We start from the raw sequence: 25,517 nt of genomic DNA, 5'->3' as shown, positions 1-25,517 counted from the left end.
TTAACTACCCGTACCTTGCCTGCTAAACCAGTTGGGACTGGAGCTAAAGGGTTAATTAGGTGAGGTCCCGGCCCCCTCCCTCGCCTAATTGCCTGGGATCTGTGTTTTACTGGGAGGAGGGGGGCAGCGGAATGACAGCCAGGTTGGACTGGGGAGGGGGAATCCTCAAGCCGTCCTCTACCCTTGCAGACTCTGACTCATCAGTCAAGATGTTCTCCTCCCTTCCCCCCTTTCTCCATCCAGTCTCAGCTTCCCTCCCGCCCCAACTTCTCCTGGAAGCCGCTTTCCTTTTGAGGGCCTCGGAGACTGGGGAGGACGGGAAGCAGACCCCTCCATTGCCCCCTGCGCGCAGGAGCTGGGGCCTCTGTTGGAGGGGGTTGGGTGATATGGATGGTCATCGTGAGGAACACTCCTTACCCAGGGAGGAGCCTCCCAACCTTCAGGCACTCCTCAAGGATTCCCCAACACAGCTTGGAATGGGGGGGGGGGGCTCCATCTTCACCCATTCCCGAAAGCCCAGCCTTAGCTGCCTCATAAACAGGAAATACCTATTAGCTGGGAGGCGGGAGGGAAGGGGAGCCGTCTGGAAGAGAGTTGGCTCCCTCCCTTCTGGGAGGGGGTCCCCAGCTGCTAGCTTCTCTTCCTTAAGCTTCATAGTGGGTTCCAGCAGTAGATGCTGGGGACCTGGGCGGTGTCCCCTTCCTAGGCTTTTGGCCCGGACTGGGCGGTGGGTACTCCTTCCTTTTGTTACTTAGGTGGGGATTGATAGTGAAGGTTCCCTCACCCCTGCCAAGCGTCTGCACAGCTGGTTTGACTGCCTGGGAGAGGGTTACAGATGTGGAGGCTTAAGTGTTTGTGAGACCCCTTAGCTTTTGCTGAGGGAGCAGGAAGCGAAGCTAAGGGCAGATGAAGAGTCTTAGGAATGAAAAGAGAACCAACCAGGAGATGGGTATCCCCTGCCTTGTGGTTAGGAGAGGGTGGGGGAAGGGAGCTGTAAGTGCAGCCTCTCACTAACTCCAGCATTCCATCCACATTGGATTCCCCCACCCCTAGCTTTCCCAATCTCCAAGACCTGGAGGGCAAAGTGTGTGTGTGTGTTGGGGGGGGGGGCTTGCAGATAGAAGCCTGCAAAGGGATGTGACTGAAGCTATCCACACTTACACAATTATTTCCTCGGCAGCATCCCTTGCCTGTGTCCACCTCCTCCCCACATTCCCCAGGGCAGAAGTCAGCACTAGAGGGAGTAAAGGGAACCTAAAGCAATATAACCTTAGCCTGGAATTTTGGATACCTCGCTTTGATTTCTAGCTTTACCCCTCACTAGAAAATTACTTGGGACAACTGACTTCCCCATTCTGTACTTTACTCTCTGTAATTGGTTCCTGTGGCTTGGTGAGAATCAAATGAGACAGTCGTCTAGCCCAATACCAGCCATGTAGTCAGTACTAAATATATATTAGCTCCTTTCTGCTTTCTTTGAGGTTATCTGTTATTTGAAAAGTTTCAGAAGTGGGCTGGATTGTGTTGTGAGAGTGACCCCTCTCACTCCCTGTGTGTTAGTTACTCAGTCGTGTCCAACTCTTTGCAACCCGATGGACTGTAGCATACCAGGCTCCTCTGACCATGGGATTTTCCAGGCAAGAATACTGGAGTGGGTAGCCATTCCCTTCTCCAGGGGATCTTCCTGACCCATGGATTGAACCTAGGTTTCCCGCTTTGCAGATTCTTTATCCTCTGAGCCACCAGAGATGGATGCACACAATCCTGTAACCACTCACCCCTAAGGCCACGCATTCCAAACAACTAGCTTGGCCAGATTCCATGGTGATCACCAATCACCTGAGTGGACAAAGGGGTTTATAACCCACCCTATAGGGGACTTTGCCTCCTCTGAATCTAAAGTTCCCTTCTAGACTACATAGGTGGAAGGCAGAAGGCAGAGAAGAAGAAAAACAGCATTTGTTGAGTATACACTATGTCCCAGGTACTGTGCTAGGTGTTTCACACCTGAAATCTCATTTACTTTTCATGATGACCTTTGGAAGAAAGTGGTGTTACTTCTATTAAACAAGCAAGAAAACAGATTCAGAAAGGTTAATAAATTCAAACTTTCTGTGAAACATTCTTCTCCCTCTTCTTTGCCTACTAACTAGTTAATGTCTCCTTTGAACCTCAGTTATACTTTCACCTCCTCTGGGAAGTTACCCCTCTCACTCCCCTTCCAGCTGATCTATTGATCCTGTTTGTTTCAAGAAAATATCTCAATACTGTTAAATGGATGATTAAGTAGTTTCATCTCCTTGAGGAACCATGCTTAGGGAGGTTAAGTAACTTGCCTCAGGTCACACATCTAACAAGTACTTGACCCAGTGCTCTTTTCTGCTTTACTTCTAGTTTGGACCAGACCTGGGGAAGAAGAGGGAAACATCATTGGAGCATCTCTGGAAATTGTGTTGCAAAGATGGGAGGAGAAGCCACAGATGCCTGGCAGATAGCCCTGGTAGGGAGGCAGTGAGTCTATGTGGAAGGTCCTTGAGGGTGGCAGGCTTAGCTGATTTGGATGGATGGATTTGAGCACCCAGTATTTTCTTTTTTTGAGGTGAAATCACATGACATAAATTAACCATTTTACAGTGAATTATTCAGGGACTTCCCTGGTAGTCCAGTGTTAAGACTCTGTGCTTCCACTGCTTCCACTGCAGGGGGCACAAGTTCCATCTTTGGTCCAGGAACTGAGATTCCACATGTGGCATGGCAAAAAATATTAATAATAATAATTCAGTGGCATGCCAGTATTTTTATTTTTTAATCTTTATATTTTTTAAAAATTCTATTTATTGGTTGTGCTGGACATTTGTTGCTGTGAGGGCTTTTCTGTAGATGTAGCGAGTGGGGCTACTCTCTAGTTGAGGTGCACCGTCTTATTGTGGTAACTTCTCTTGTTGCAGAGCAGGCACTTTAGGACACAAAATGGGTAGTTGTGACTTCCGGGCTCTAGAGCACAGGCTCAATAGTTGTGGCACATGGCTTAGTTGCTCTGGGGCATGTGGGATTCTCCTGTATCAAGGATCAAACCCTTGTTTCCTGCATTGGCAGGGGGATTCTTTACCATTGAGCCACCAGGGAAGCCCACCAGTATTTTTTTAATACCAGTCATTAGTGCAAGATGGACTCTGGACATGGGGATGAAGCAAAGTGGGAGGTGCTCAGAAGAGGTGAGGTGGTAAGAAAAGAGGGGATGAGCCCCACAGATAGGCAAACAGCAGAAGCAGTGGGCTAGACTGGCCTTAGGACAGATGAGTTCCTGGCTTCTTCCAGTTTCTAGAACCTGTTCCATCCAACTCCTTTTCCTTACCTTGGCCTTGTCTGTTTTCTCCCACATTTCTTTTACCCCTGAAACTCCCTCAAATACTCATTGGCATTGCTCTTTTTTTGGGTTGTGCTGGGTTGTCGTTGCTGTGCAGGCTTTTCTGTAATTGCTGTGAGCCAGGTCTACTCCCTAGTTGTGATATGTGGGCTTCTCACTGGGTTGACTTCTCTTGTTGCAGAGCATGGGCTCTAGGGTGCCTAGGCTTCAGTAGTTGCAGTTCCCAGGCTGTAGAGCATGGGCTTGATAGCTGTGGTGCATGGGCTTAGTTGCTCTGCAGCATGTGGAATCTTCCCAGATCAGGGATTGAACCCGTGTCTCCTGCATTGGCAGGCAGATTCTTTACCACTGAGACATCAGAGAAGCCCCGACATTCCTCTTTCTTTCAAGGGTGAATCTGGTTTTTCCATCAAGATGGTAATGATATGTCTTATTGATGTCTCTGTCCCCAGCACTTAACAAGGTGCCTATAGCCTGATATGTGTCATATAATATTTATCAAATGATTATAAGAATTCTGATAGGATTTGTCTTTCCCAGCTCCAACACATGACTCCTTCCCTTCTTGTCCATTTACCATCACCGTGACCATTTACCACTACCATCTCTTTCTCTGCTAAAGCAGTTACTTAAAGTATATGACACTCTTAGGAAATCTGTTAAATATGTAGAAGGCCCCATCCTCCTTAGGAGGAAACCTTACCTCTGGAGGAAGGGGATCTACGAATCTGAATTTTAAAGAAGTTCCTCAGGTGGTTCTTACACATGCCAATACTTGGGAATACTTCCTTCAGAAAGGGTCCCTACTCCTTCAGAGCATTCTCACCAAATGGGTTGAAACCTATTCATTCATCTCTCCTTCCATAAGCAACTGCTTAGTACAGTGGAGGATTGGCTGTTAGGAACAGTGGAATCAAAGAAAACATAACGTACAACTACTCACTGTGTGCCCCTGGGCATATTGTTTAACCCTTTCTTAGCCTCAACTTCTTCCTCTGCAGAATGGGGACAATAATATCCCTACTTTAAAAAAATTCTCCTAGGGATATTGCAAGGAGACAGCAAGCTGAGGACTGTAAATCATTCCTCACACGTGCATTGCTTGGGTCTAAAAATAAAGCACTAAAAGTGATAGTGCCTGAAAGTTTGCATCTCCCTGGAAGAGTAACTATAAACCAGGCATATTAATTATCTACTACTATGCAACAAGATACCCTCAACTTTAGCATCTTAGAATAACAAAATTTGTTATCTACCACTTCAGTATTCTTGGGCTTCCCCTGTGGCTCAGCTGGTAAAGAATCCACCTGCAATGCCAGAGACCTGGATTCAATCCCTGGGTTGGGAGGATCCTCTGGAGAAGGAAATGGCTACCCACTCTCTAGTATTCTTGCCTGGAGAATTCCATGGACAGAGGAGCCTGGCAGGCTATAGTCCATGGGTTTGCAAAGAGTTGGACATGACAGAGCAACTGACACTTCTATTGGAAGTAATATATCATCACGTCTTCCTTATATTATTGGTCACACAGACCAATTCTGGTACAGTTATGGGAAAGAACTACATAAAAGTATGAATAGGGATTTTACACTCTGGTTCAGGGGCTAAGACTTGGTGCTCCCAGTGAAGAAGGCCTGGGTTCAATCCCCAGTCAGGGGTCTAGATCCCTCATGCAGCAATTTAAAAAAGTCCAAAAAAATCCAGCATGCCACAAGAAAGATCCAGTGCAGCCAAATAAATTAAAAAAAAAAAAAAGTGTGAATGACAAGAGACGAGATTATTGGAAGCCATCCTGGGGGTTTTCAGTGAGACCAGATCCGGTGCTCAGTGTTATGGGTCTGGAGGTTCAATTTAGGAAGTGAATCAGAATTCATCAGGTTCAGGAGACTGACTCACACAAATTAAATACACATGAAGCATTATCTTGGTATTACTCTGTCTCTTTTCTAGAACTCCTTAGTTAAACTAGTTTTCCTTTTGAACACAGAAAAATGTGTTCTCACTTGAGAGCCCATGCACTGACTTTTCTTCTTATCACAGAATGCTCTTTGAATGGCTAGGTCTTTCTTGTGATTCATGTCTTACTTCACATATGTTCTCTTCCTTACCTGATCACACCATGTTTAAAAAAAAAATCGCCCCCTCTTATCTTTCACACTCTCCATCCCATTTATTTAATTCTCTCTCTCTCTTTTTGGCTGCATGCTTGACCTACAGGATCTTAGTTCACAATCAGGGATTGAACCCGTCCGTGCCCCCTGCATTGGGAGCATGGAGTCTGAATCACTGGACCACCAGGGAAGTCCCATCCCATTTATTTTCTGACAGCACTTCTGGCGCTCTGAAATTATTTTGACTCTTCATTTACTTGGAGATTGTCTCCGCACTAGAATGTGAGCTTTGTTAGGGAGGCTGTTTTTTGTGTGTGTTGGTCTGTTTTGTCATTCCTGTATCTCCAGTGCCAAAAACAGTGCCTGGCACATAGTAGGCATTCAGTAAAACCAGAATGCTGACTTGTTAATTCACATTGAGAAATAGATGTTGTGTGAACTGGGCATTTTGTCTCACTTCATCAACACACTTTATGCCCATAGAAAATGATACAGGAAGTCAATTATTATAATCAGATGAGTCTTTGTTGAACATGGAGTCAGGCAAAGATGGAATTGGGCACCCAATGTTTGGTGGCCAGTGTCTCTGTGGTCTTCCTTCCTGGCTCTTAGGCCAGGAGACTAGTAGCCTGCCAAGGAGACTAGTAGCCACAATACCCCTGTCTAGGTGGTACTGGAGAGATACATTATCTCTTTTAGTATATTCCATGAGTACACCCTATGTAGGTAAATATTGTTTTATCAGCTGCTAAATAAAGCAAAAAGGGCACAACTTTCTGCTTTTTTAAAAAACATTAATCTTCCCAAAGCCTAATTATCATAATATTGACCATAATTAGTGCTCAAATCACCAGCATTTACAGAGCATCTATTAGAGGATGTTTCTTCCAAAGGGGAAGAATTCTGCACCCTGTATTGGTTCTTACTAATTTCTTATTGGCAAATTATTTACACATTTATTGGAAATAAACTTTATTGTTGCCAGAACAGATTCACTTCACCCAAAAGAGTAATAAGAAACTAACTGATAGGAAGTTGTATGAGTCTTCCCAGGCTTCCATAACAGGACACCACAGACTAAGTGGCTTAAAGAACAGAAATTTATTTTCTCAGCTCTAGAAGTTGGAAGTTCAAGATCAGTCAGCTGGCAAGGCTGGTTTCTAGTGGTTTCTCTTTCCCTGGCTTTCAGGTGTCTCTTTCTCTTCTGACACTGAACCTAGTGGATTACACTCTCACCTTTATGACATCATTTACCCTTAATTACCTTCTTAAAGGCTCTGTCTACAAATATATTGGGTGTGAAGCCCTTCAACATAAATTTTGCCCATGGTGGTGGGGGGAACAATGCATATAATTCAGTCCATAATGAGAGATCCTCTCATGACTTTTTTTGTGGGAATGTGTGTTATTTTTTAGTTTTAAAATATTTTGGCTGAACCATGTGGCATGTGGAATCTTAGTTTCCCAACCGACCAGGGATAGAACCGGTGTCCCCAGCAGTGGAAGCGTGGAGTCCCAACCACTGGACTGCCAGAGAACTACCTGGGATTGTGTATTAATACAACCTTCCTAAAGGGCAATTTGACATTGTCCACTGACATTTCAAATGTATATACATGTATATGGGACTTCCCTGGTGGCTCAGATGGTAAAGAATCTGCCTGCAATGCAGGAGACCTGGATTCCATCCCTGGGTCAGGAAGATCCCCTGTAGAAGGGAATGGCTACCCACTCCAGTTTTCTTGCCTGAAGAATTCCATGGACAGAGGAGCCTGGCAGGCTATAGTCTATGGGATCACAAAGAGTCAGACACGACTGAGCGACTAACACTTTCACACACATATATAGCCTTTAACTTAACAAACTTCTTTCAAGGAAACTATTTCATACAGTGTACAAAAATGCAAAAAATAAAAAAGGTGGTTAGGACTTGCAGCTTTTACTGCTAGGCTGGGTTCCATCCCTGGTCAGGGAACTAAGATACCATGGCAAAAAAGAAGGAAAGATATATGTATAAGAATATTCACTGTAATTTAATTTGTAACAGTGAAAAACTAGGAATCACAAATAAAATTTAAATAATGATAATTATATTAAATTATATATTCATTTGCAGGCAGATTCTTTACAAGCTGAGCCACAAGGGAAGCCCGTATATTCATTTAAATAATGATAGATTCATTTAATGGAACTGGTACTCAGATTTCAGTAAATACTGGTTAATGAATTGATTAAAAATTGTAAAAAATATACAACTGATTTTTGAAAATAATTTTTTCCTCCATTTTCCATGTTTAGAAGTCCTTATGATCCCTCAGTTCCTTCTGGAACAAACTATGGACTAATATATTATCCCTAAAGTGAAGAAGAACTAAAGAGCCTCTTGATGAAAGTGAAAGAGTAGAGTGAAAAAGTTGGCTTAAAGCTCAACGTTCAGAAAACTAAGATCATGGCATCTGGTCCCATCACTCCATGGGAAATAGATGGGGAAACAGTGGAAACAGCGTCAGACTTTATTTTTTTGGCTCCAAAATCACTGCTGATGGTGATTGCAGCCATGAAATTAAAAGACGCTTACTCCTTGGAAGGAAGGTTATGACCAACCTAGATAGCATATTTAAAAGCAGAGACATTACTCTGCCAACAAAGGTCCGTCTGGTCAAGGCTATGGTTTTTCCAGTGGTCATGTATGGATGTGAGAGTTGGACGGTGAAGAAAGCTGAGCGCCGGAGAATTGATGCTTTTGAACTGTGGTGTTGGAGAAGCCTCTTGAGAGTCCCTTGGACTGCAAAGAGATCCAACCAGTCCATCCTAAAGGAGATCAGTCCTGGGTGTTCACTGGAAGGACTGGTGTTGAAGCTGAAACTCCAATACTTTGGCCACCTCATGGGAAGAGTTGACTCATTGGAAAAGACCCTAATGCTGGGAAGGATTGGGGGCAGGAGGAGGAGGGGACGACAGAGGATGAGATGTTTGGATGGCATCACTGACTCGATGGACATGGGTTTGGGTAAACTCCGGGAGTTGGTGATGGACAGGGAGGCCTGGCGTGCTGCGATTCATGGGGTCGCAAATAGTCAGACACGACTGAGCTACTGAACTGAACTGAACACTTATTTTTAGGGAAAACCCTTAGGGGAGTTTCCTGGTGGTCAGGTGATTCCAGTGATTTAGGACTCTTAAGTTCTCACTGTGGGAGGGCCCAGGTTCAGTCCCTGATTGGAGAACTAAAATCCCCCAAGCCACTCAGCAAGGCTAAAACCAAAACAAACTGGAACAAACCCCTTTTATTTAGAGAGGCTGAAATGATTATATGCTAATTAGAACAGCTAGGTTGTATAAAAAAAAACTTGAAAATTCCTTTTTGATGTTCTCCAAGAGTTAGATTTCATTATACAGGCTTTGTTTTTTCCTCAGGCCTGGAAAAAATATACAACTGATTTTTAACAAATAATTTATTCCTCCCTTTCCCATGTTTAGAAGTCCTTATGATCCCTCAGTTCCTTCTGGAACAAACTTTTGTCGTCTCCAGCCAGCCCCAGTGGGTTCACCTTTACAAACTCTGGGACTAGGACAGAAAGTAATGCTTGAATGCTTCTTCACTACACCATACATTTTTATATATACAGAAAGTGTGGCTGAATATATCCCAAAGGTGATAAGGATTAAATCTGGGGGTTGGTATTTGTAGGCCAAGTATCTTACTTAAACAGTTTTGTACTCTTTGAAATGAATTTTAAACTTTTGTAATACAAAACTTAAAAAAATAAAATAGGAAAACAATATGAAGGAGATTCTAAATGTCAAATGAGTAAATAATAGAGATAGTTATGGACTGTAGAAATTCAGGGAGGGCTCAAGTTTGGCTGGGATGACCAAAAAGGCTTTCCAGGATAAAAAAGAGCATCAAAGATGTTTTGAGGCTCAAATTTTCCACCGAGAAAAACAAAAGCAGGAGAACGCTTGTTGTCTTTGGAGGATAACAAGATGATCTGCAATAGCAGGCACTAAATTTGGAGATGAGGCACCAGCGTGGGTCTCTGAGTAGCTCAGAGCCGACGCCGATAAAGTGGTGTTTTAAGATTAAACTTGTGCCTGGCGTGCTGCAGTCCATGAGGTCTCAAAGAGTCGGACAAGACTGGGCAACTGAACAAGATTAAATTTAAATTACCCTGCCGCAGTGTAGCTGGTAAGATTTAGCTCTTGGAGTGCGGGTGCCCACGAGGGGGTGCTATTTCAAAACACAGGCCCACTTGGACTAAGGCAAAAGGAACGGGCAGCAGGTAAAACGTCAGACAAAGAGGGCGCTCCGACAGTTGGGCAGATTAAGAAAATAAAAAGATGAGCAAAAGGTAAATATCTCCTTCGCGCTCCGCAACTAGGTCCTCCCGCGCAACACAAAATCATGCATTACAGAATGCCTGTACCACGTGCCCCTCAGGCTCTGGTGAATGCGACTACTACTCCCAGGCTCCCTTGCGAGGCCAGTGCCGTCTTCCCGGGTGCAAGTCGATATCACCGCTCAGTCTTCTGGGATCCGTAGTCTTGCAGGGTCTTTCGGGAGTTGTAGTTCCCTTCCCACAATCGGCTGGGCGAGGCGGCGCCGGCGATTAGAGCTGCGCTGGGTGTTCAGGGGCCAAGATGGCGGCGCGCCGGGGACGGAGAGACGGAATCGCGCCGCCTCCGAGTGGGGGCCCCGGCCCCGACCCTGGCGGTGGAGTGCGCAGCAGCGGTTGGGGGAGTCGGAGCCAAGCACCATATGGCACCGTGGGCGCTGTGAATGGTGGGGAGCAGGTGAGAGACTAGCGGGCGGCCCGCGGCTGGCTGCAAAGCGGCGTGTGCCGGGTGGTGACACGTGGACGCCACAGGAAAGGGAAGAAGCGTTCGGGAGTCCATGCCGGGTGGCTGCGCGGGACGGGTTGGACCGAGCGGGTCTGGGTCGTTTGCTGGGGGATATGCGGGCAGAAGCAGGGTCCTTACGGTCATTGCTCCGGAACGCTGGAGGGGCAGAGCCGGGTGTCGGAAACCTGGCGCATGTGTGTGGGGGTGATCAGGCATTCAGACTTAGAGTAATAGCGTAAGACCTTCCTCTAAGGATGCTGAGTGGGGGGTGCCTCTAGCCCCGCGTCGCAGTACCTTTTCGGAGCCACGTGGGGTGGGGGGAGCGATTTTCCCGGGAGAACTTGTCTGGTTCCCCTCCCCCTCTGGGCGGCCCCGGTGCCCACGTGGGTTGGGCCGGGGGCGGGGGGGCCGCGGGTCCACGTGGGGGCGGGGAGGGGATGTCCACGTGGCTCCCGCTCCAGGCTACCCGGCACCTCGTTTCGGCGCTGGAGCCGCACTACCGGGAACTGGGTGTGTCTCAGCCGGTCCCGCCATCTCCGATCGGCGCTGGGGGCCCCTGACTGGGAAGGAAGGTTGGGGCTGCTGGAATCAACTTTGCTCAGAACCTTGAAGGAGTTTTTTTCCTTCTGCTTTGGCCCCCTTCGCCTCTCTACGACGGATGGTGAAGGACTTTGCAGATGTGCGTGTAGTCCTGCTGATGGCGGAGTGTGTTGGGGAGGGTAGAGGGCTGAGGTTGAAGGGCTGTGGAGTGAGCTAGTGGGGGCTTCTGTCCGACCGGCTTGGGGTGGTTTATGAGTCACAGGCGCTGGCGTTTTGCTTGCTTGTAGTCCTGCCTCCTAATTCAAGGGGTATGGGAGGTATCAACATTTACATGGGGCAGGCTTAGGTAAAGAAAGGGAATCCTCTCTTCCTCGCTTTTCCTCCAACATCTCTGGAGAAGGTAGCTAAGGCCTGTTCCTGTGAATTGATATATAAATCGAGATGGTTTGTGTTTAAGCTTTTCTGGAATTTTTACTGGGGATGACAAAAGTTGGAGGCGATTTGAGGACTGTTCAACACTAGTTGAACGTTTATTGAGTCGGGGGGAAATTCTGTCATAATCTTTTTTTCTTGCTCTTCAGTTCTCCTTGCTTTAAAGTGTTATCGTCCCACTCCTCAACAGGGCTTCTTAAAAGTTCCCACCCAGAGTGGAGGTAGGCAAGACTTAGTTTGGACTGTTATCTCTCTTAAGCAATTAAGCTGAGTCCTTGAAAGCCTTTTATTTTTTTTGGTTTCTAGGTGGGAGTTGGGCTGCAGGCTGCCAGGTAATATCAGTTCTAGCAGAGCAATTCAGGCCTTGGAGGGGGAAGGTGGCTTCTGGGGCTCTAACTTGGGAGCTGCCCACCCCCTCTTCTCTTTATTTTCTCAGAGGCCACATGCTGTGGGGCTGGTGCTGCCCACCCCATCCCTTAGGGGAGAGGCAGGAAGGATCCATGATCCAACTGTAATCCAAGTTAGGTGGTCATTTGGAATTGGAGAAGGTCTCATGGAGAGATTGTTCACCACAAATACACAGAAAGATGAGTATGTGGAAGCTAGTCCAGTTAGCCAGGTATTGAGATTCCATTATGTTCAGACATAGAGGATATTGTGGTAAATCACACATGGCCCCTGTCCTCCAGAATCCTATGTTTTTATCACATTAGACAGTAAATGATGATGAGTGAGATGAAAGGAAAAGTGCAGCATATTATATAATCAGCAGTAGTAATCTACCTTGCAGGGTCTGGGAAGAGACATTTTAAAGTGAGACTATGGGGGAGGGGGAAGGAGGAGCTTTCCTCAGAGGGAATAGTGGGTAAAGGCCTTGAGGTGGGAGAGAACATGGCTTATTGGAGAAACCTGTATGACTGGTGTGGCCAGAGAGTGGTGAGAGAAGACACCCTGGAGGAGTCTGGTGGGGGATACCAGGACCACTGTAATCCATTAAAGAATTTAAACCTAATGCTGAGAGCAGGAAAATACCCTTGGAGGGGACTAGGGAGGGTGTCAAGAGGTGATCAAATGTGTATTTTCAAGTTTGTAGCTGATTTTGAACCCTGCAGGGACAGGCTGGCTGTGGGAGAACCAGTTGGGGTTATTAAAGTTAGAGATGCTGGTAGCTAACACTCTTAGCCTGGGCTTAGCCCCTCCATGATCCTTGGTACTCTGGGAGCTGGGCTGTTTGGGGGTTGGGGGGAGGGATGGATGAGGTCAGATGAAGAGGGGGTTCTCTGACTGGGTTTCCAGTACCTGTCAGATGAAAGTGGTGATGAGTGGTTCATAAAGCTGGGGCATCGTCTTGGGATTCCAGCCTCATGGCTGGGTCAGGTAGGTGGCAAGGCAAGTTGAGGTGCAGCCTTTTTGCTCACCTAGAAGTGTTTGCTGAGGCAGGTGCTATTCAGGTGCTATTTGTAATTATAGGATTGTGAAGGCTTGGGAGGAGTGAGTGCCTAAAACCTGCCACCTTTCTCTTAATCTTTAGGAGGCCTAGTCTGCTAAAGTGTCCCTAGGTATCCTCTCCTCATTGGGCATTGTACCTCTTTGGCTTGATTGGGAAGGTAGGGAGGGTGCAGTCACACCTGTTGCTTTTTTTCTTTTGGAAGAGGTACAGAGTTTCCCTTTGCTGCCAGAGGAGAGGGGAGACTGGCTTGTCCATGTTTGTTCCTCTTCTCCCACCTTTGCATCATCTGTAGTTTCTCATGGTGGAGATACCTCTACCTCTGGCCTCCCCAGCCCTTCCAGGCACTTCTAGCCCTGCCCACACCCACACTGTTTGACAGGCCTGGGCCGGCGGCTCCCTGCCTGACAAGGCTGAAGATGTTGCTCCTTCTCAGGGAAGAGATGGGGTGGGGCTTGCCGGTCCACAGAATCAAGCTTTCTCTTCTTTTGCTGTGACTGGGCAGGGAAGAGACTTTTCCCTTACAACTACCTCTGAGAGGTTGGGTGGCACACTATAGTGCCTTCAGCACAGAAGTTGGAAATAAATAATGTGGCTGTCACTCATGGTGGTTGAGATTGGGATTTGAGCTAGGCAGAGAACAGAGGCATAAGTTGGATTTGAGGGAGGTAAGCTGGTTGTCGCTGGAATCACTGGCTTGCTGACCTCCTGTCCTTTGGTGTGTTCCTCAGAACGTCTGTCTGCATCACTGCCGGCAGATGACTCTTTTGAACAATCTTGGTCTTTTTGATGTTTTTACTTCCCAATTTATCAATTTCGCAGGCTTGGGGTGTTTCTAGGTGGAATCTAAACTTTTTTTTTTGCCCAGCAAGTCCAGAGGCCTGGCTGTAGTGGGGCTCCTGCTGAGTCCGAGGCCACTGGTGGAGGGCTGGGCACCTGGTTTACAGAGTGTGTCAATCAGCTGCCCAGGGGGCCTTTCTAACCTTATCCTCTTTTGCCCCAGGCGCTGCTGCATGAGGAGGGCGATGATTCTGGCTTTGTCAGTCTGTCTCGGCTGGGCCCCTGTTTGAGGGACAAGGACCTGGAGATGGAGGAGCTGATACTGCAGGATGGGGCGCTGCTGGGGACCATGCACAGCTATATGGATGCCTCTCTCATCTCCCTCATTGAAGATTTTGGTAGCCTTGGAGAGGTGAGCTGGGGCTGGGCTTAGAAGTCTTTAAGCAGGAACTTTGGCTATGACTTCCAGAACCTTGGTTCCCAGATACTCAAGTTGAGGCCTTGAAGTGTGTTTTTACTTCTAGGTGAGACTTGGGTTGTGTCCCATGTAAAAGTATGCCCTGGCAGACTTGACATAGTCCACAGCCTTTCTCCCTGCCTGTGGCCCTGACTTACATGTCCAGAGGGTTCTAATCTTTGTCTTGAGTCTAGTTCCAGCTTAGCCAAGGGCTGTCTGCTGAGCATCCCACATCTTAACCTGAGGGTGGAGAGAGCATGAAACACAAACTCAAGACTCAATTATGACAGGTCTCTGTTGATACTAGAGAGGTGGTGGATGGTAGTAAATGAGATTGGAACCCATGCCCCCTTGGACTCGTGTGTTTTTCTGGCAAATTGAGCTGAACTGAGCCCAGAAGAGGGATTCTCCTGGCACCTAGTCCTTCTCAGTGGCCTGGTTAGGATAGTGGTGGTACCTTCCTATTGTCTTTCCTGAACAGAGCAGATTATCTCTGGAGGACCAGAATGAGGTGTCACTGCTCACAGCTCTGACGGAGATCTTGGACAATGCAGATTCTGAGAACCTATCTCCATTTGACAGCATTCCTGACTCAGAGCTGCTCGTGTCACCTCGGGAGGGCTCCTCTGTAAGTGTGGGACACGAGGAGGGGTGTGTGGTTGGTGCAAAGGTTAGAACCACATCCGTGGGCCTACTCATAAAGTTATGAAACACAAACTCATCTCAGGTCTTTTTCTCCCTTTTAGCTCCACAGGTTGCTCAGCCTCTCTCGGACACCCCCAGAACGTGACCTCATCACCCCAACTGACCCACTGGGGCCCAGCACAGGCAGTAGTAGAGTAAGTGGGGTAAGCCTGCCCTAGGTAGCCTCATAGACTCTTGAGGGGGAGGAATATGTGGGGACAGGCCTGGAAAAATATATTCCTGGAGAAAACGCCTATGTCTTGTTTCCTATCCTGTAGGTTGAGATGGCGCTCGCAGATCCCCCTTGGGACTTCTCTCCACCTTCCTTCTTGGAGACCTCCTCCCCTAAGCTTCCTAGTTGGAGACCCCCAAGGTCAAGACCCCGCTGGGGTCAGTCCCCTCCTCCCCAGCAGCGTAGTGATGGGGAGGAAGAGGAGGAGCTGGCTGGCTTCAGCAGTGAGATGCTTGCTGGGGAGCTCAACAACTCTGTGAGCAGCATCCCAGACTTCCCCATGCACCTAGCCTGTCCTGAGGAGGAAGACAAAACAGCTGCAGCAGCAGAGATGGCAGTGCAGGCAGCTGGAGACGAGAGCATCTCCTCCTTGAGTGAACTGGTGCGGGCCATGCACCCATACTGCCTGCCCAACCTCACCCACCTGACGGCGCTCGAGGATGATCTTCAGGAGCAGCCAGAAGACTTGACACTGCCTGAGGACTGTGTGGTGCTGGAGATTGTGGGTCAGGCGGCCACAGCTGGCAATGACTTGGAGATCCCAGTTGTGGTGCGACAGATCCCTGCTGGCCCCCAGCCTGTGCTCCTGGATGACACGCTAGAGGTCAGTCCAGCCTTGCAGCTGCTCATGCCACCACTAGAGGCGGAGACAGAGGCTGCAGTTCCCAAGGAAACCCTCTGCCCTGAGGATGAGGGCTTGTCACTGGACGCAAAGGAAAAGTTGGAGCCAGCTTCCATGTTGGAGCCCAGGGAGGTCATGGAGCCAGTAGCGCCCAAGGGGCCTCAGAAGCCACCAGCCAACGCAATGCTAAGTTCTCAGAGGGCTCGAAAGGGCAGGAGGAAGAAGAGCAAGGAGCAGCCAGCTGCCTGTGCGGAGGGCTACACCAGGAGGCTGAGGTCGGCCTCTCGTGGGCAGTCCACACCTGTTCCAGAGGTGACCTCTCAGGGAGGCAGCCTGCCTCAGGAGGACCTTCAAAGAGAGGTTGGGCCTCCCCATGGTAGAGGGAAGCCCCGGGCTTGGGCTCGGGCCTGGGCAGCTGCCTTGGAGAAGCCTAGCTCTGCGAACTTGGGGAGCAGTACTGAACAAGCTAGTCCTGCTAAAGAAGATCCTGTAGACCTATGCCCCAGCCTGGTTGACCCTATCCAAGCCAACCCTGTTTCAACGCATCTCTCACTGGTTGACTCTGCTCAAGCTGACCCCATGCCACTTGACTCTGTTGAAGCTGATTCCACTGCAGATGACCCTGGTCCCACTGCGACTGACACTGAACCTGTTGACCCTGTGCTAACTAACCTTGCTTCAGCGAACTCAGAGCTGGTTGACCCTCTCCCAGCTGACCCAGTTCTGGCTGACTCAGCAGCTGACCCTGCAGTGGTTGTTCCCATCTCAGACAACTTGCCTCCAGTTGACCCTGTCCTGCTCAAGTCAGTACAAGTTGACTCTGTTCCCAATGACCTGTCTCCAGTTGACCCTGTACTAGTTAAGTCTAGGCCAACTGATCCCAGACGTGGTGCAGTATCATCAGCCCAGAGGAATCCAGCTGCCCAGCTCCTGGAATCAGAGTCCTCAGAGTCCCCAAAGGCCAACAGTCCTGAAGTCAGGGAGGTTGTAGGTCCTCTGAAGGGGGAAACTGGTACCAGTACCACAACCCAGGAAGCCAGGCCTCGGCCTCTTAGCCTGTCTGAGTACCGCCGACGAAGGCAGCAGCGTCAGCCAGAGGCCGAAGAGAGGACCCCCCAGCCTCCAGCTGGGAAGTGGCCCAGCCTCCCAGAAACTCCCACGGGGCTGGCAGACATCCCTTGTCTTGTCATCCCTCCAGCCCCAGCCAAGAAGACAGCTCCGCAGAGAAGCCCTGAGGCTCATCCTGAGGCTTGCTTTGGGTCTGTGAGCTCCAGCCCTGCCTCTCCTAGTCCTGAGCCACCTGCAAGCAAACCTATGGCCTCAGCTCCTACTGAGCAGGTGCCATCACAAGAGAAACTACTTCCAGCAAGACCACCACCTTCTGCTGTGCAGCCCATGCCCCCCACAATGCCCACTGCTCTGCCTTTTCCCACGGGTGGGCTGGGCATGACTCCTATGCTGCCCCTTCCCACAAATGGGCAAGCTGTCCCCAATCTGCCCCCACCACCCCTGCAGCCTCCTAGTGTTCCAATGTCTATGGGACCAGTGCCACCTGATCCCTATACTCACTATGCCCCTGTGCCACCCTGGCCTTGTTATCCTCCCGTGTCCCCTTCTGGCTATCCTTGCCTGCCCCCCCCATCAACGGTGCCCCTAGTGTCTGGTACTCCAGGTGCCTATGCTGTGCCCCCCACTTGCAATGTGCCTTGGGTACCTCCTCCTGCCCCAGTCCCACCTTATAATTCCAACTGTACCTACGGGCCCTTGGGATGGGGCCCAGGGCTGCAACACCCTCCATTCTGGCCTGCTGTTCCCCCACCTCCTTTGCCTCTAACCTCAGTTGGAAGAGCTGTCCCCTCACCCAAGGTGGAGCCTGGTGGCATCCCAGCTGGTCCTCCTGAAAGTGCACCAGCTGTGCCGATGGCTCCTTCCCTCAGTCTTGGGGTAGCTGGCCAGGGAGCTCCACAGACAGAGGCCACCAAGGTGGAGGTCAAGCCAGGGCCTGCATCTCCCCATCTGAAACACAAGGTGTCCTCCCCGGTGCACAGCCCTCGGATCAAGGCTCCACCATGTGTGTCTGCCGAGAATGTGGCTATTGAGGAGCCTGCATCAGAGAGGCTAAAGCCTGAGCTGCAGGAGACTAGGCCCAAGGAGAAACCACCCTCTCCTGTTGCCAAGTCTGTTCCCACACTGGCACCAAGGCAGAGCGCTACCACCAAACTGCCTGCTGTCCACCCAGCCCGTCTAAGGAAACTGTCCTTTCTACCTACCCCACGTACCCAGGGTCCTGAGGACGTGGTGCAGGCTTTCATCAGTGAGATTGGTGAGTGCCACACAGTTCAGTTGGTGTGAGGTATGGCGTGGGGATTGTGTGAGGAGAATACTGCCCACCTTGATGGGGCTAGCCTTTGTTAGAATTCTTGAGAGAGAAAAGTCTGGTTGGTTTGATTCTCTTTCTCAGGGAGTGTTGCTCCCCTGGTTTACTTATCACAGTGGGCAGGGTGCGCATAAGAAAAGCGAGGTGGTTTGGAACTTCTGGGACCTATGTGTTCAGTGGATAGGGGCAGGTTTCCAATCCTGTGTTGCGTGCTTCCGCAGGAATTGAGGCATCGGACCTGTCCAGTCTGCTGGAGCAATTTGAGAAATCAGAAGGTGAGGAAACCCTTTCTGTTGATGTTTCTTTTGGGCCCAGCCCTTTAGTTGCTTAAACTGGGAGGAGGGAGAAGGAGAGTCTCTGCCACTAGAGTGGCCCCCTAATTGGAATGGGAAGACAATCCCATTGATGCAATCCAAGCCAGGGAAAGGGTACAGCATGACAAGAACTATAAAGAGTGGATGGATGGGGAGATCCGAGTGAATTGGGGACATTTTTCTAGAGGGAAGTAGTTCTCCAGCTGAGCCTTGGAAGACAGGAATTCAGAGAGCCTGCGTGTGGTGAATAAAGGCAAAGTTGCAGGAAAGATCACATATGGTGTATTTGAAAGGCAATGGCTAGTTCAGCTTCTCAGTACAAGGCGTGGATCTAGGTGCTGTGGAGTATGCTATGTCGTGTTCTCAAGGAGCTTATGATCTAACTGGGGAGAGGAATTTGCAGAAATGACTCCTGAATTGGCAATAGGTATCTGTAGTACACGGAGAAGGCAATGGCACCCCACTCCAGTACTCTTGCCTGGAAATCCCATGGATGGAGGAGCCTGGTAGGCTACAGTCCATGGGGTCGCTAAGAGTCGGACACGACTGAGCGACTTCACTTTCACTTTTCCCTTTCATGCACTGGAGAAGGAAATGGCAACCCACTCCAGTGTTCTTGCCTGGAGAATCCCAGGGACGGCGGAGCCTGGTGGGCTGCTGTCTATGGGGTTGCACAGAGTCGGACACGACTGAAGCGACTTGGCGGCAGCAGCAGCATCTGTAGTACAAGGCAAAGTACAAGTGTAGATCAAGAGTAGCTTGTAAGACTAGCAAGTTAGTCAGGTGGATTATATAGAACCTGGAATGCTAGTCTTAGGAGTTGGGACTCCGTCTCAGATTCAGTGGAGTGTGTGCTTGTTTTTAAGCAGAAGAGACATAATTAAAAATAGTTCTTGGGTACCCATTGGAGGAGAATGGATTTCTTTGGGGAGACCCCAGTGGAGTATGTAGGCAAAATGGATTTTCCTCCTTCGCGTCTTAAAGCCAGCGTTCTGTGCCTCCTCAGTATGGAACGTCTGGTTGGGCTTTTAACTAGTATGGTTTCTTTGCAGCCAAAAAGGAGTGCCCTCCCCCGGCTCCTGCTGACAGCCTGGCTGTAGGAAACTCAGGGTAAGTATGGGGACATGAGTGAGTTACCCTACAGCTGTTGGTCAGCAGCCGGCCGGCGCTCCAGGACTGTCAACTGGATGCCTCTGTTACAGGGACATTTAGTCAGCTCTCTCAAGTCTTTCCCTGTTCCTCACCCCCAGCTCAGCCCATCACTACTGGGCATTGTCTTGGGTTATACATAGGAGGATATATATGAATCATCCTCTGGCTGATTCCAGTCTGGGGTTTCAAATGGTGATGCCTTTTATGTTCTGGCGAGTTGTGCTTTGGGGGGTTTCTTTCCTTTATTTAACAGGCTTTAAGGTTGCTCAACATTGCTGATGGTGTAAGAAAAAATGGGGGAGGATGTTCATGTCTAGGGCTCCCTGACTCCTTGGAGGACACAGGCATCCTGGACCTCCTTGTTCCCCATTCTTCCAGTACCAAGAGGCCATTTTTTTTTTCATGTTCATGATACCCCATCCTCTTTTGCCAAGCATATTTTCCTCCACATTGATTTTGGGTTGGTTTGAGCCGGGCACAAGAGGCTTCTGGCTTGGAGGAGGTGGGGGGTATCAAGGTCATAGTCAGCCTGCCTCCAGAAACTGGACAGAGCTGAGACCCAACTTACATAAAGTTCAGTCACTAAGACCCTTTTTGTGCTAGAGGAGAATGATTGGGACAGTTTGTGCCCCCCATTCCTCTCTGCACGCACCCCTTTCCTGTTGCTTCATGAGGAAAGCAGATGTTGAGGAGGCAATGAACCAGGCTTTCCCTTTTCCCCCCGCCAGCAGCGTTGACACTCCCCAGGAGAAGAGGCCCCTAGACCGGTTACAAGCCCCAGAACTGGCCAACGTGGCAGGTGGGTTCAGGGTGGGGAACTCTGCCTTTGATTAGTTTATGCAGCAAATGTTTGTAGAGCCCGCTCTGCACCAAGTGTGTGTAGGTGTTGGGGATACGGAAATCTGATCGTTGTCCTTGAGGTTCTCACAGTCCAGGGGGCAGATGTGTAAAGAGATGAGCACGTCGAGAATCAGAGGTTGTGTGTCAAAGAAACCCGTTTGGTTTATGGTGGGGTCTGAAGAGGGACTGTCAGAGCAGGGTTATACAGAAGGTAATCCTCAAACTGGAGGCTTGAGAAAATCACTGATACCAGGGGCATTTGAGGTTGTTGGAACAGTTTGAGTGAACTGAAGAACCAGAGCCAGCCTGGTATCGGTATGTTTTGGGAAATGGTGAGTGGTTTGTTTTGGCTGGAATGTAGTGGCTGATCAGGGTGGTGGGCAGAGCTTGGAAGAGAGAAAGCTGGAGTGTTAAGTAGGAGGCCAGGTTATGGGAACTTGGACATGTTAAGCTGATTGGACTTTATATTGTATGTTGTTGAAGCAATTGAAAAAACCTTACCAGTTGGTTTTAGAGTGCTTCCTCCAGTGGGAGTGTAGAAGACAGGTGGACAGGCGTGATGCCCAAGGTAGGAGGTTATTAGATGATTACATGAGTTCAGGGAAGATGTAGCGTGGAAGTCAGTCAGTGCCGGGGGCAGGGTGTGAGTCTAAGAATGAAGAGGTAGAACAGACAGGACCTGGCCACCAGCTGGGTTTGGGCAATGAGAGGTTCAGGAGGACTCTAGCCAGTTGGGTTTCTGTTGCTGGTCTCCAAGATGGGGAGCTCATGGGAAGGAGCAGTTGTAACAGTGGGAGAAGTTGGGCTGCTGATCAGTGTTAGTACACTTTGTGAAATGAAGTGGGGGTCTCTGGAGCCTGTATACACAGTGTTCAGAAGTGTAGAATCGGATCTCATCCTGCTATCTCCATCCTCCCTCCCCTCACAGGGCTCACCCCTCCAGCTACCCCTCCCCATCAGTTATGGAAGCCCCTGGCTGCTGTCTCTCTGCTGGCCAAAGCCAAATCTCCTAAGTCCACCGCCCAGGAGGGAACCCTGAAGCCTGAAGGAGTTACGGAGGCCAAACATCCAGCTGCAGCCCGCCTCCACGAAGGGGTCCATGGCCCTAGTCCAGTCCATGTGGGCTCTGGGGACCATGACTATTGTGTTCGGAGCAGGACCCCCCCAAAAAAGACGCCTGCCCTAGTCATTCCAGAGGTGGGCTCCCGATGGAACGTCAAACGCCATCAGGATATCACCATCAAGCCTGTCTTGTCCCTGGGCCCAGCCACCTCTGTGCCTCTAGGCACAGCTGCCTCCCAGAAGCCACTTGATCACAGGACTAGCAAAGAACAGGCAGATCCCCAAACTCCTTGCCTTGCCCCGTCTGCCTTGCTGTCCCCTGAGGCCTCACCCTGCCGGAATGACACGAACACTAGGACTCTCCCTGATCCCTCAGCCAAGCAGCAGACAGTGCGCTGTTATCGAAAAGCCTGCAGGTCAGCCAGCCCCCCAAGCCGGGGCTGGCAAGGCCGCCGTGGCCGCAGCAGCCGTTCTGTCAGCTCTGGGTCCACCCGGACCAGCGAAGCATCTTCCTCCTCATCGTCGTCTTCCTCATCCCGATCCCGGTCCCGGTCCCGGTCCCTCTCCCCCCCACACAAGAGGTGGCGAAGGTGAGCTCTGATGGCCTGTTAGGTTCTCTCCGCTTTGGAAGTTCTTTCCTCTGGTTTGCTCTGAAAGCTTTTGCACGTTGAGTTTGATGAACTTTCAGGCACTAAGGCTTTTCTATTTCTGTCTTTGGCTTTTGTCTTCTTCCCTTTTCCTGGATTTGAAGGAGGCAAGCTGTGAAAAGATAGCTTCTCCCCTGTTGGAGACTGGGATATCTTTGAGATCTCCTGCTTCCTAGAGACCTGCCTTGGGAGAGACCGTTAGGGTTTGGTCTTGACCATGTTGATTCCTTTGCACTGTATCAGTCCTTATTTCTGGTATTTTTCCGGTAGATGTGGGATGATGGGCTAGTGGGTTGTTAATGGGAAACAATCCTTCCTTTAATCATCTGTTGAGGAAAGAGTCTGGTGTCCTTTGGGTGTCACTGTGGCCTCATGTACTTTTTGGGAGTACCTTGTTCTCTATAATAGACCCAAATTTTTCCACTTCCATCAGTGAAGAATTCTTGGTTTTTGATGGTGAAGCTTATCTTCAGGTACGTCGTCTACTGCAGGTCTAGCACAGTCACGTCCCCTTAATGCCATAATCATAGTACTCCTGTGAGACATGAGGGGAGCAGGATTCCAGAGACACGGGCCTGCCTGCCCTCCCACCTCTCCCTTACACCCCCCACCCCCGGCTAGTTGTAATATGTAGGGCCCAGCCCTTTATTTCTGAGCCTCTATTATTTTTATTCTTTCTGACTTGTTAGATATTCTTCTATTTTTAATTGCATAAGTGACAATAAATAAGATCAGTGCCCAGATACTCTAGAACATGTAAAGTTCACGAGGTTCTTGGTTCACTCTTCTTCTGCACCTCCTCTGCTTTTCTCTGCCTTTGGTCCTGAGCTTCCTGACAGGGAGGCAGGGCTGGGGCCAAGGTGAGGTAAGTGGATGATACCTGCACTCCTCCCATCATTTCTGTGTGACCTTTTGTTCTCTAGGTCGAGTTGCAGTTCCTCTGGACGTTCCCGAAGATGCTCTTCCTCTTCTTCCTCATCATCTTCCTCCTCATCTTCCTCATCCTCATCATCTAGTTCCCGAAGCCGGTCCCGCTCTCCATCGCCTCGCCGGAGAAGTGACAGGAGGCGGCGGTGAGCGTGTTTTCAGGGAGTTGGTGCATCTGGGGTGCAAGAGCCTAAGAGTTCTGAGACTTGAACTGTCTAATGTCTAGGGGGCTGACAGCACCTTTTTCTCTTGGCAGGTACAGTTCTTACCGTTCACACGACCATTACCAAAGGCAGAGAGTTCTGCAGAAGGAGCGTGCAATAGTGAGTAGAGAAACAGGTCCTAGGAGGAGAGGGCTTGTCCCTGAGCCATGACATGAGCTCACAAAGCCATCTGCAGCTATGGCCTTGGCTCATGGTGTGTCAATTTTCCTTGACCCAACATAGGAAGAAAGAAGAGTGGTCTTCATTGGGAAGATACCTGGCCGTATGACTCGGTCAGAGCTGAAACAGAGGTTCTCTGTTTTTGGGGAGATTGAGGAGTGCACCATCCACTTCCGTGTCCAAGGGTGAGGTTGGGCCCTAAGGTCAGGATGTCCTTCCTGTCCCATTATCTGTCTCAGTGCTTTGTCTGTCCTGATTGCTCTGGTGTGCTGGGCAGTGTAGGACATCTTCATCTCTACAGTCAGAGGGTTGGCCATTTGGGGAATGAGAAGAACCTCTGCAGTCCCTGTACCCTGGGGAGCTGTCTCTTCTCCATGGCATGTGCCCAAGTAGCCATCTCAGCCTCTGTCTCACCGTCCCCTCCAGTGACAACTACGGCTTCGTCACTTATCGCTATGCCGAGGAGGCATTTGCAGCAATTGAGAGTGGCCACAAGCTGAGGCAGGCGGATGAACAGCCCTTTGATCTCTGTTTTGGGGGCCGCAGGCAGTTCTGCAAGAGAAGCTATTCTGATCTTGGTGAGTGGAGGGAGGCCCTGAGCCTTTGGTATACTCCATCTCCTCCCCGGAAGAGTCCCCAGGCTTTTGAGAGGGGGGGTTAGTAAGGCAGACTTGTCTTCCTCTGACACCTGAAGGGCTTAAAGGGTGGGATGAGAGGAGAAATGGGGGCTCTCCTGTCTTTTGACTTAAAATTCAGGACATTTTAGCTCCATCCATTATAGATACGAGAGGTAGCTGGCCATTTGAGGACCCTGCGGTTGGGAGGTATACTCAAAGAGACCTTGATGTTTGTCTCTCTCTACTTTTGTAGACTCCAACAGGGAAGACTTTGACCCTGCTCCTGTAAAGAGCAAATTTGATTCTCTTGACTTTGACACATTGTTGAAACAGGCCCAGAAGAACCTCAGGAGGTAACCCTGGGCCCTTCTCCCCCATCCCCTTTTGTTTGGAGGTGCCCAACCTCCTCCATTCCCCTCCCCCAGTCTAGGGGAGAGAGCTGCTAGCGAGGAGATGACTGTTTTATAAAGAAATGGAAAAAAGTGAAATAAAAATGTAATACATCAGATTTTAAGTGGTATTTGTTTTTTATAATAGGCTTTGAAACATTAACTTGCATTCCTATGTAAGATGGATGGGGTTGAGGGGTTCCCCCAGTGTTTGGAAAATAAATCACTATGCAGACTAATAAACATGAACTAGAGAGAACTGCCAAGTGCTGTTGTGCTTTTTTCTATGGTGCTGCTGCCAGAGAAGTCACTTTTCCTCTCTGACCCAACAGGGACATTCCTACTTCCGTTTGATTCCTAGGACCCCTCTTCGGTTAGGTGCAGAATGCTATTGGACTTGAAACTGCTCTTTAAGAGTCTTGTCAGTGAAATCAGTCATATAGGGCAGTGCTTCTCAGACTTTGAAAGGGTAGCTAAATCTGGAGATCTTTTACAAATGCAGATTCTGAGTTATGGGGTGGGCCTTGAGATTCTGCATTTCCAACAAGCATGGTGCTATTGGTCCAGAAAGGAATTTGAATATCAGGGACCCAGAGGAAGTTCACATCTGTTGTAAATAAAGGTTTTTGAAACTGAGGCTTGTGTGTACCATAGCTTGAGCACAATGCTTGGCATTCAGCAGGTGCTCAGGTGTTTCAAGAATCCATGCAGGTGAATAGACCTTTGGGAAAGAGGGACATGTAGGAATTATACCAAGGACAGGGGAATGCCTATTTTGATAAAGGCAAAGAAGTGTGTCCTTTGAGAAAGTGAACCCTTACCTCCCTGAGGGACATTAAGGAGAAATAGTCTAGGGGTAGTAGACAGGATTGTAGGGATTGCTATCTGCTAATGTGAACTGAAATATGGAGAACTTGAAATTAACTTGATAGGCCTGGGCGTTGATTGATAAATTTGAGTACTCATGACAGGCAGTTGAGGGGTTTTCTAGTTCTTCCACAGGGAAGATTGATAGTGTGGACTCTGACCCAGGAGGTAGAAGGGTTATTTTCAGGATTATCCGTTTGAAGCAGAGATTGCTGCTTGTCGCTCGGGTTTATTGCACATCCCCTTTCCCCTTCATGAAGCTGACCTGAAGCTGTGTAAATAAGGGAGGGAAGAGTTGTCTCATGGGCAAGTCAAGATTGAAGTGGGGACAGTTTTGAAGATAACACCTCACCACTACCACACATAATCTGAAGGGCCCTCGGTAATGAAGTTGGGAGTCCAGAGGTTGGGGTGGTATTTTAAGAAAG

At 49.2% G+C, this 25,517-nt stretch overlaps 1 protein-coding gene and 1 non-coding gene across 12 annotated transcripts; one reads left to right on the top strand and one right to left on the bottom strand.

Moving 5' to 3' along the window:
• Positions 1-8,965: 8,965 nt before the first annotated feature.
• Positions 8,966-9,086, bottom strand: LOC145540024 (small nucleolar RNA SNORD22). Its single transcript, XR_014078154.1, has one exon. It is a non-coding gene; the product is annotated as a small nucleolar RNA SNORD22 (small nucleolar RNA).
• A 1,004-nt stretch (positions 9,087-10,090) lies between these two features.
• PPRC1 (PPARG related coactivator 1) lies at positions 10,091-24,341 on the top strand. 11 transcript variants are annotated; one of them, XM_081545787.1, is made up of 14 exons: positions 10,091-10,272; positions 13,743-13,931; positions 14,559-14,604; positions 14,723-14,824; positions 14,939-17,837; positions 18,113-18,166; positions 19,258-19,315; positions 20,086-20,156; positions 21,126-21,849; positions 22,830-22,979; positions 23,090-23,156; positions 23,280-23,401; positions 23,643-23,794; positions 24,087-24,341. In XM_081545787.1, the coding sequence occupies exons 2-14, from the start codon at positions 13,849-13,851 to the stop codon at positions 24,188-24,190; spliced, it is 4,632 nt and encodes a 1,543-aa protein (XP_081401913.1). In that variant the 5' UTR covers positions 10,091-10,272; positions 13,743-13,848; the 3' UTR covers positions 24,191-24,341. The 11 variants fall into 11 exon arrangements, with proteins under 11 accessions (XP_081401913.1, XP_081401889.1, XP_081401882.1 ...); XM_081545763.1 differs by having other exon boundaries at positions 14,458-14,604; positions 14,723-14,815; positions 20,089-20,156; XM_081545756.1 differs by having other exon boundaries at positions 14,458-14,604; positions 14,723-14,815.
• The last annotated feature ends 1,176 nt before the right edge of the window (positions 24,342-25,517 follow it).

The sequence above is a fragment of the Giraffa tippelskirchi genome, chromosome 2 (assembly GCF_054371585.1).
Source record: "Giraffa tippelskirchi isolate mGirTip1 chromosome 2, T2T-mGirTip1v1.2.pri, whole genome shotgun sequence".
Taxonomy (NCBI): Eukaryota; Metazoa; Chordata; class Mammalia; order Artiodactyla; family Giraffidae; genus Giraffa; species Giraffa tippelskirchi.
This window is presented reverse-complemented; position numbering and strand designations above follow the sequence as displayed.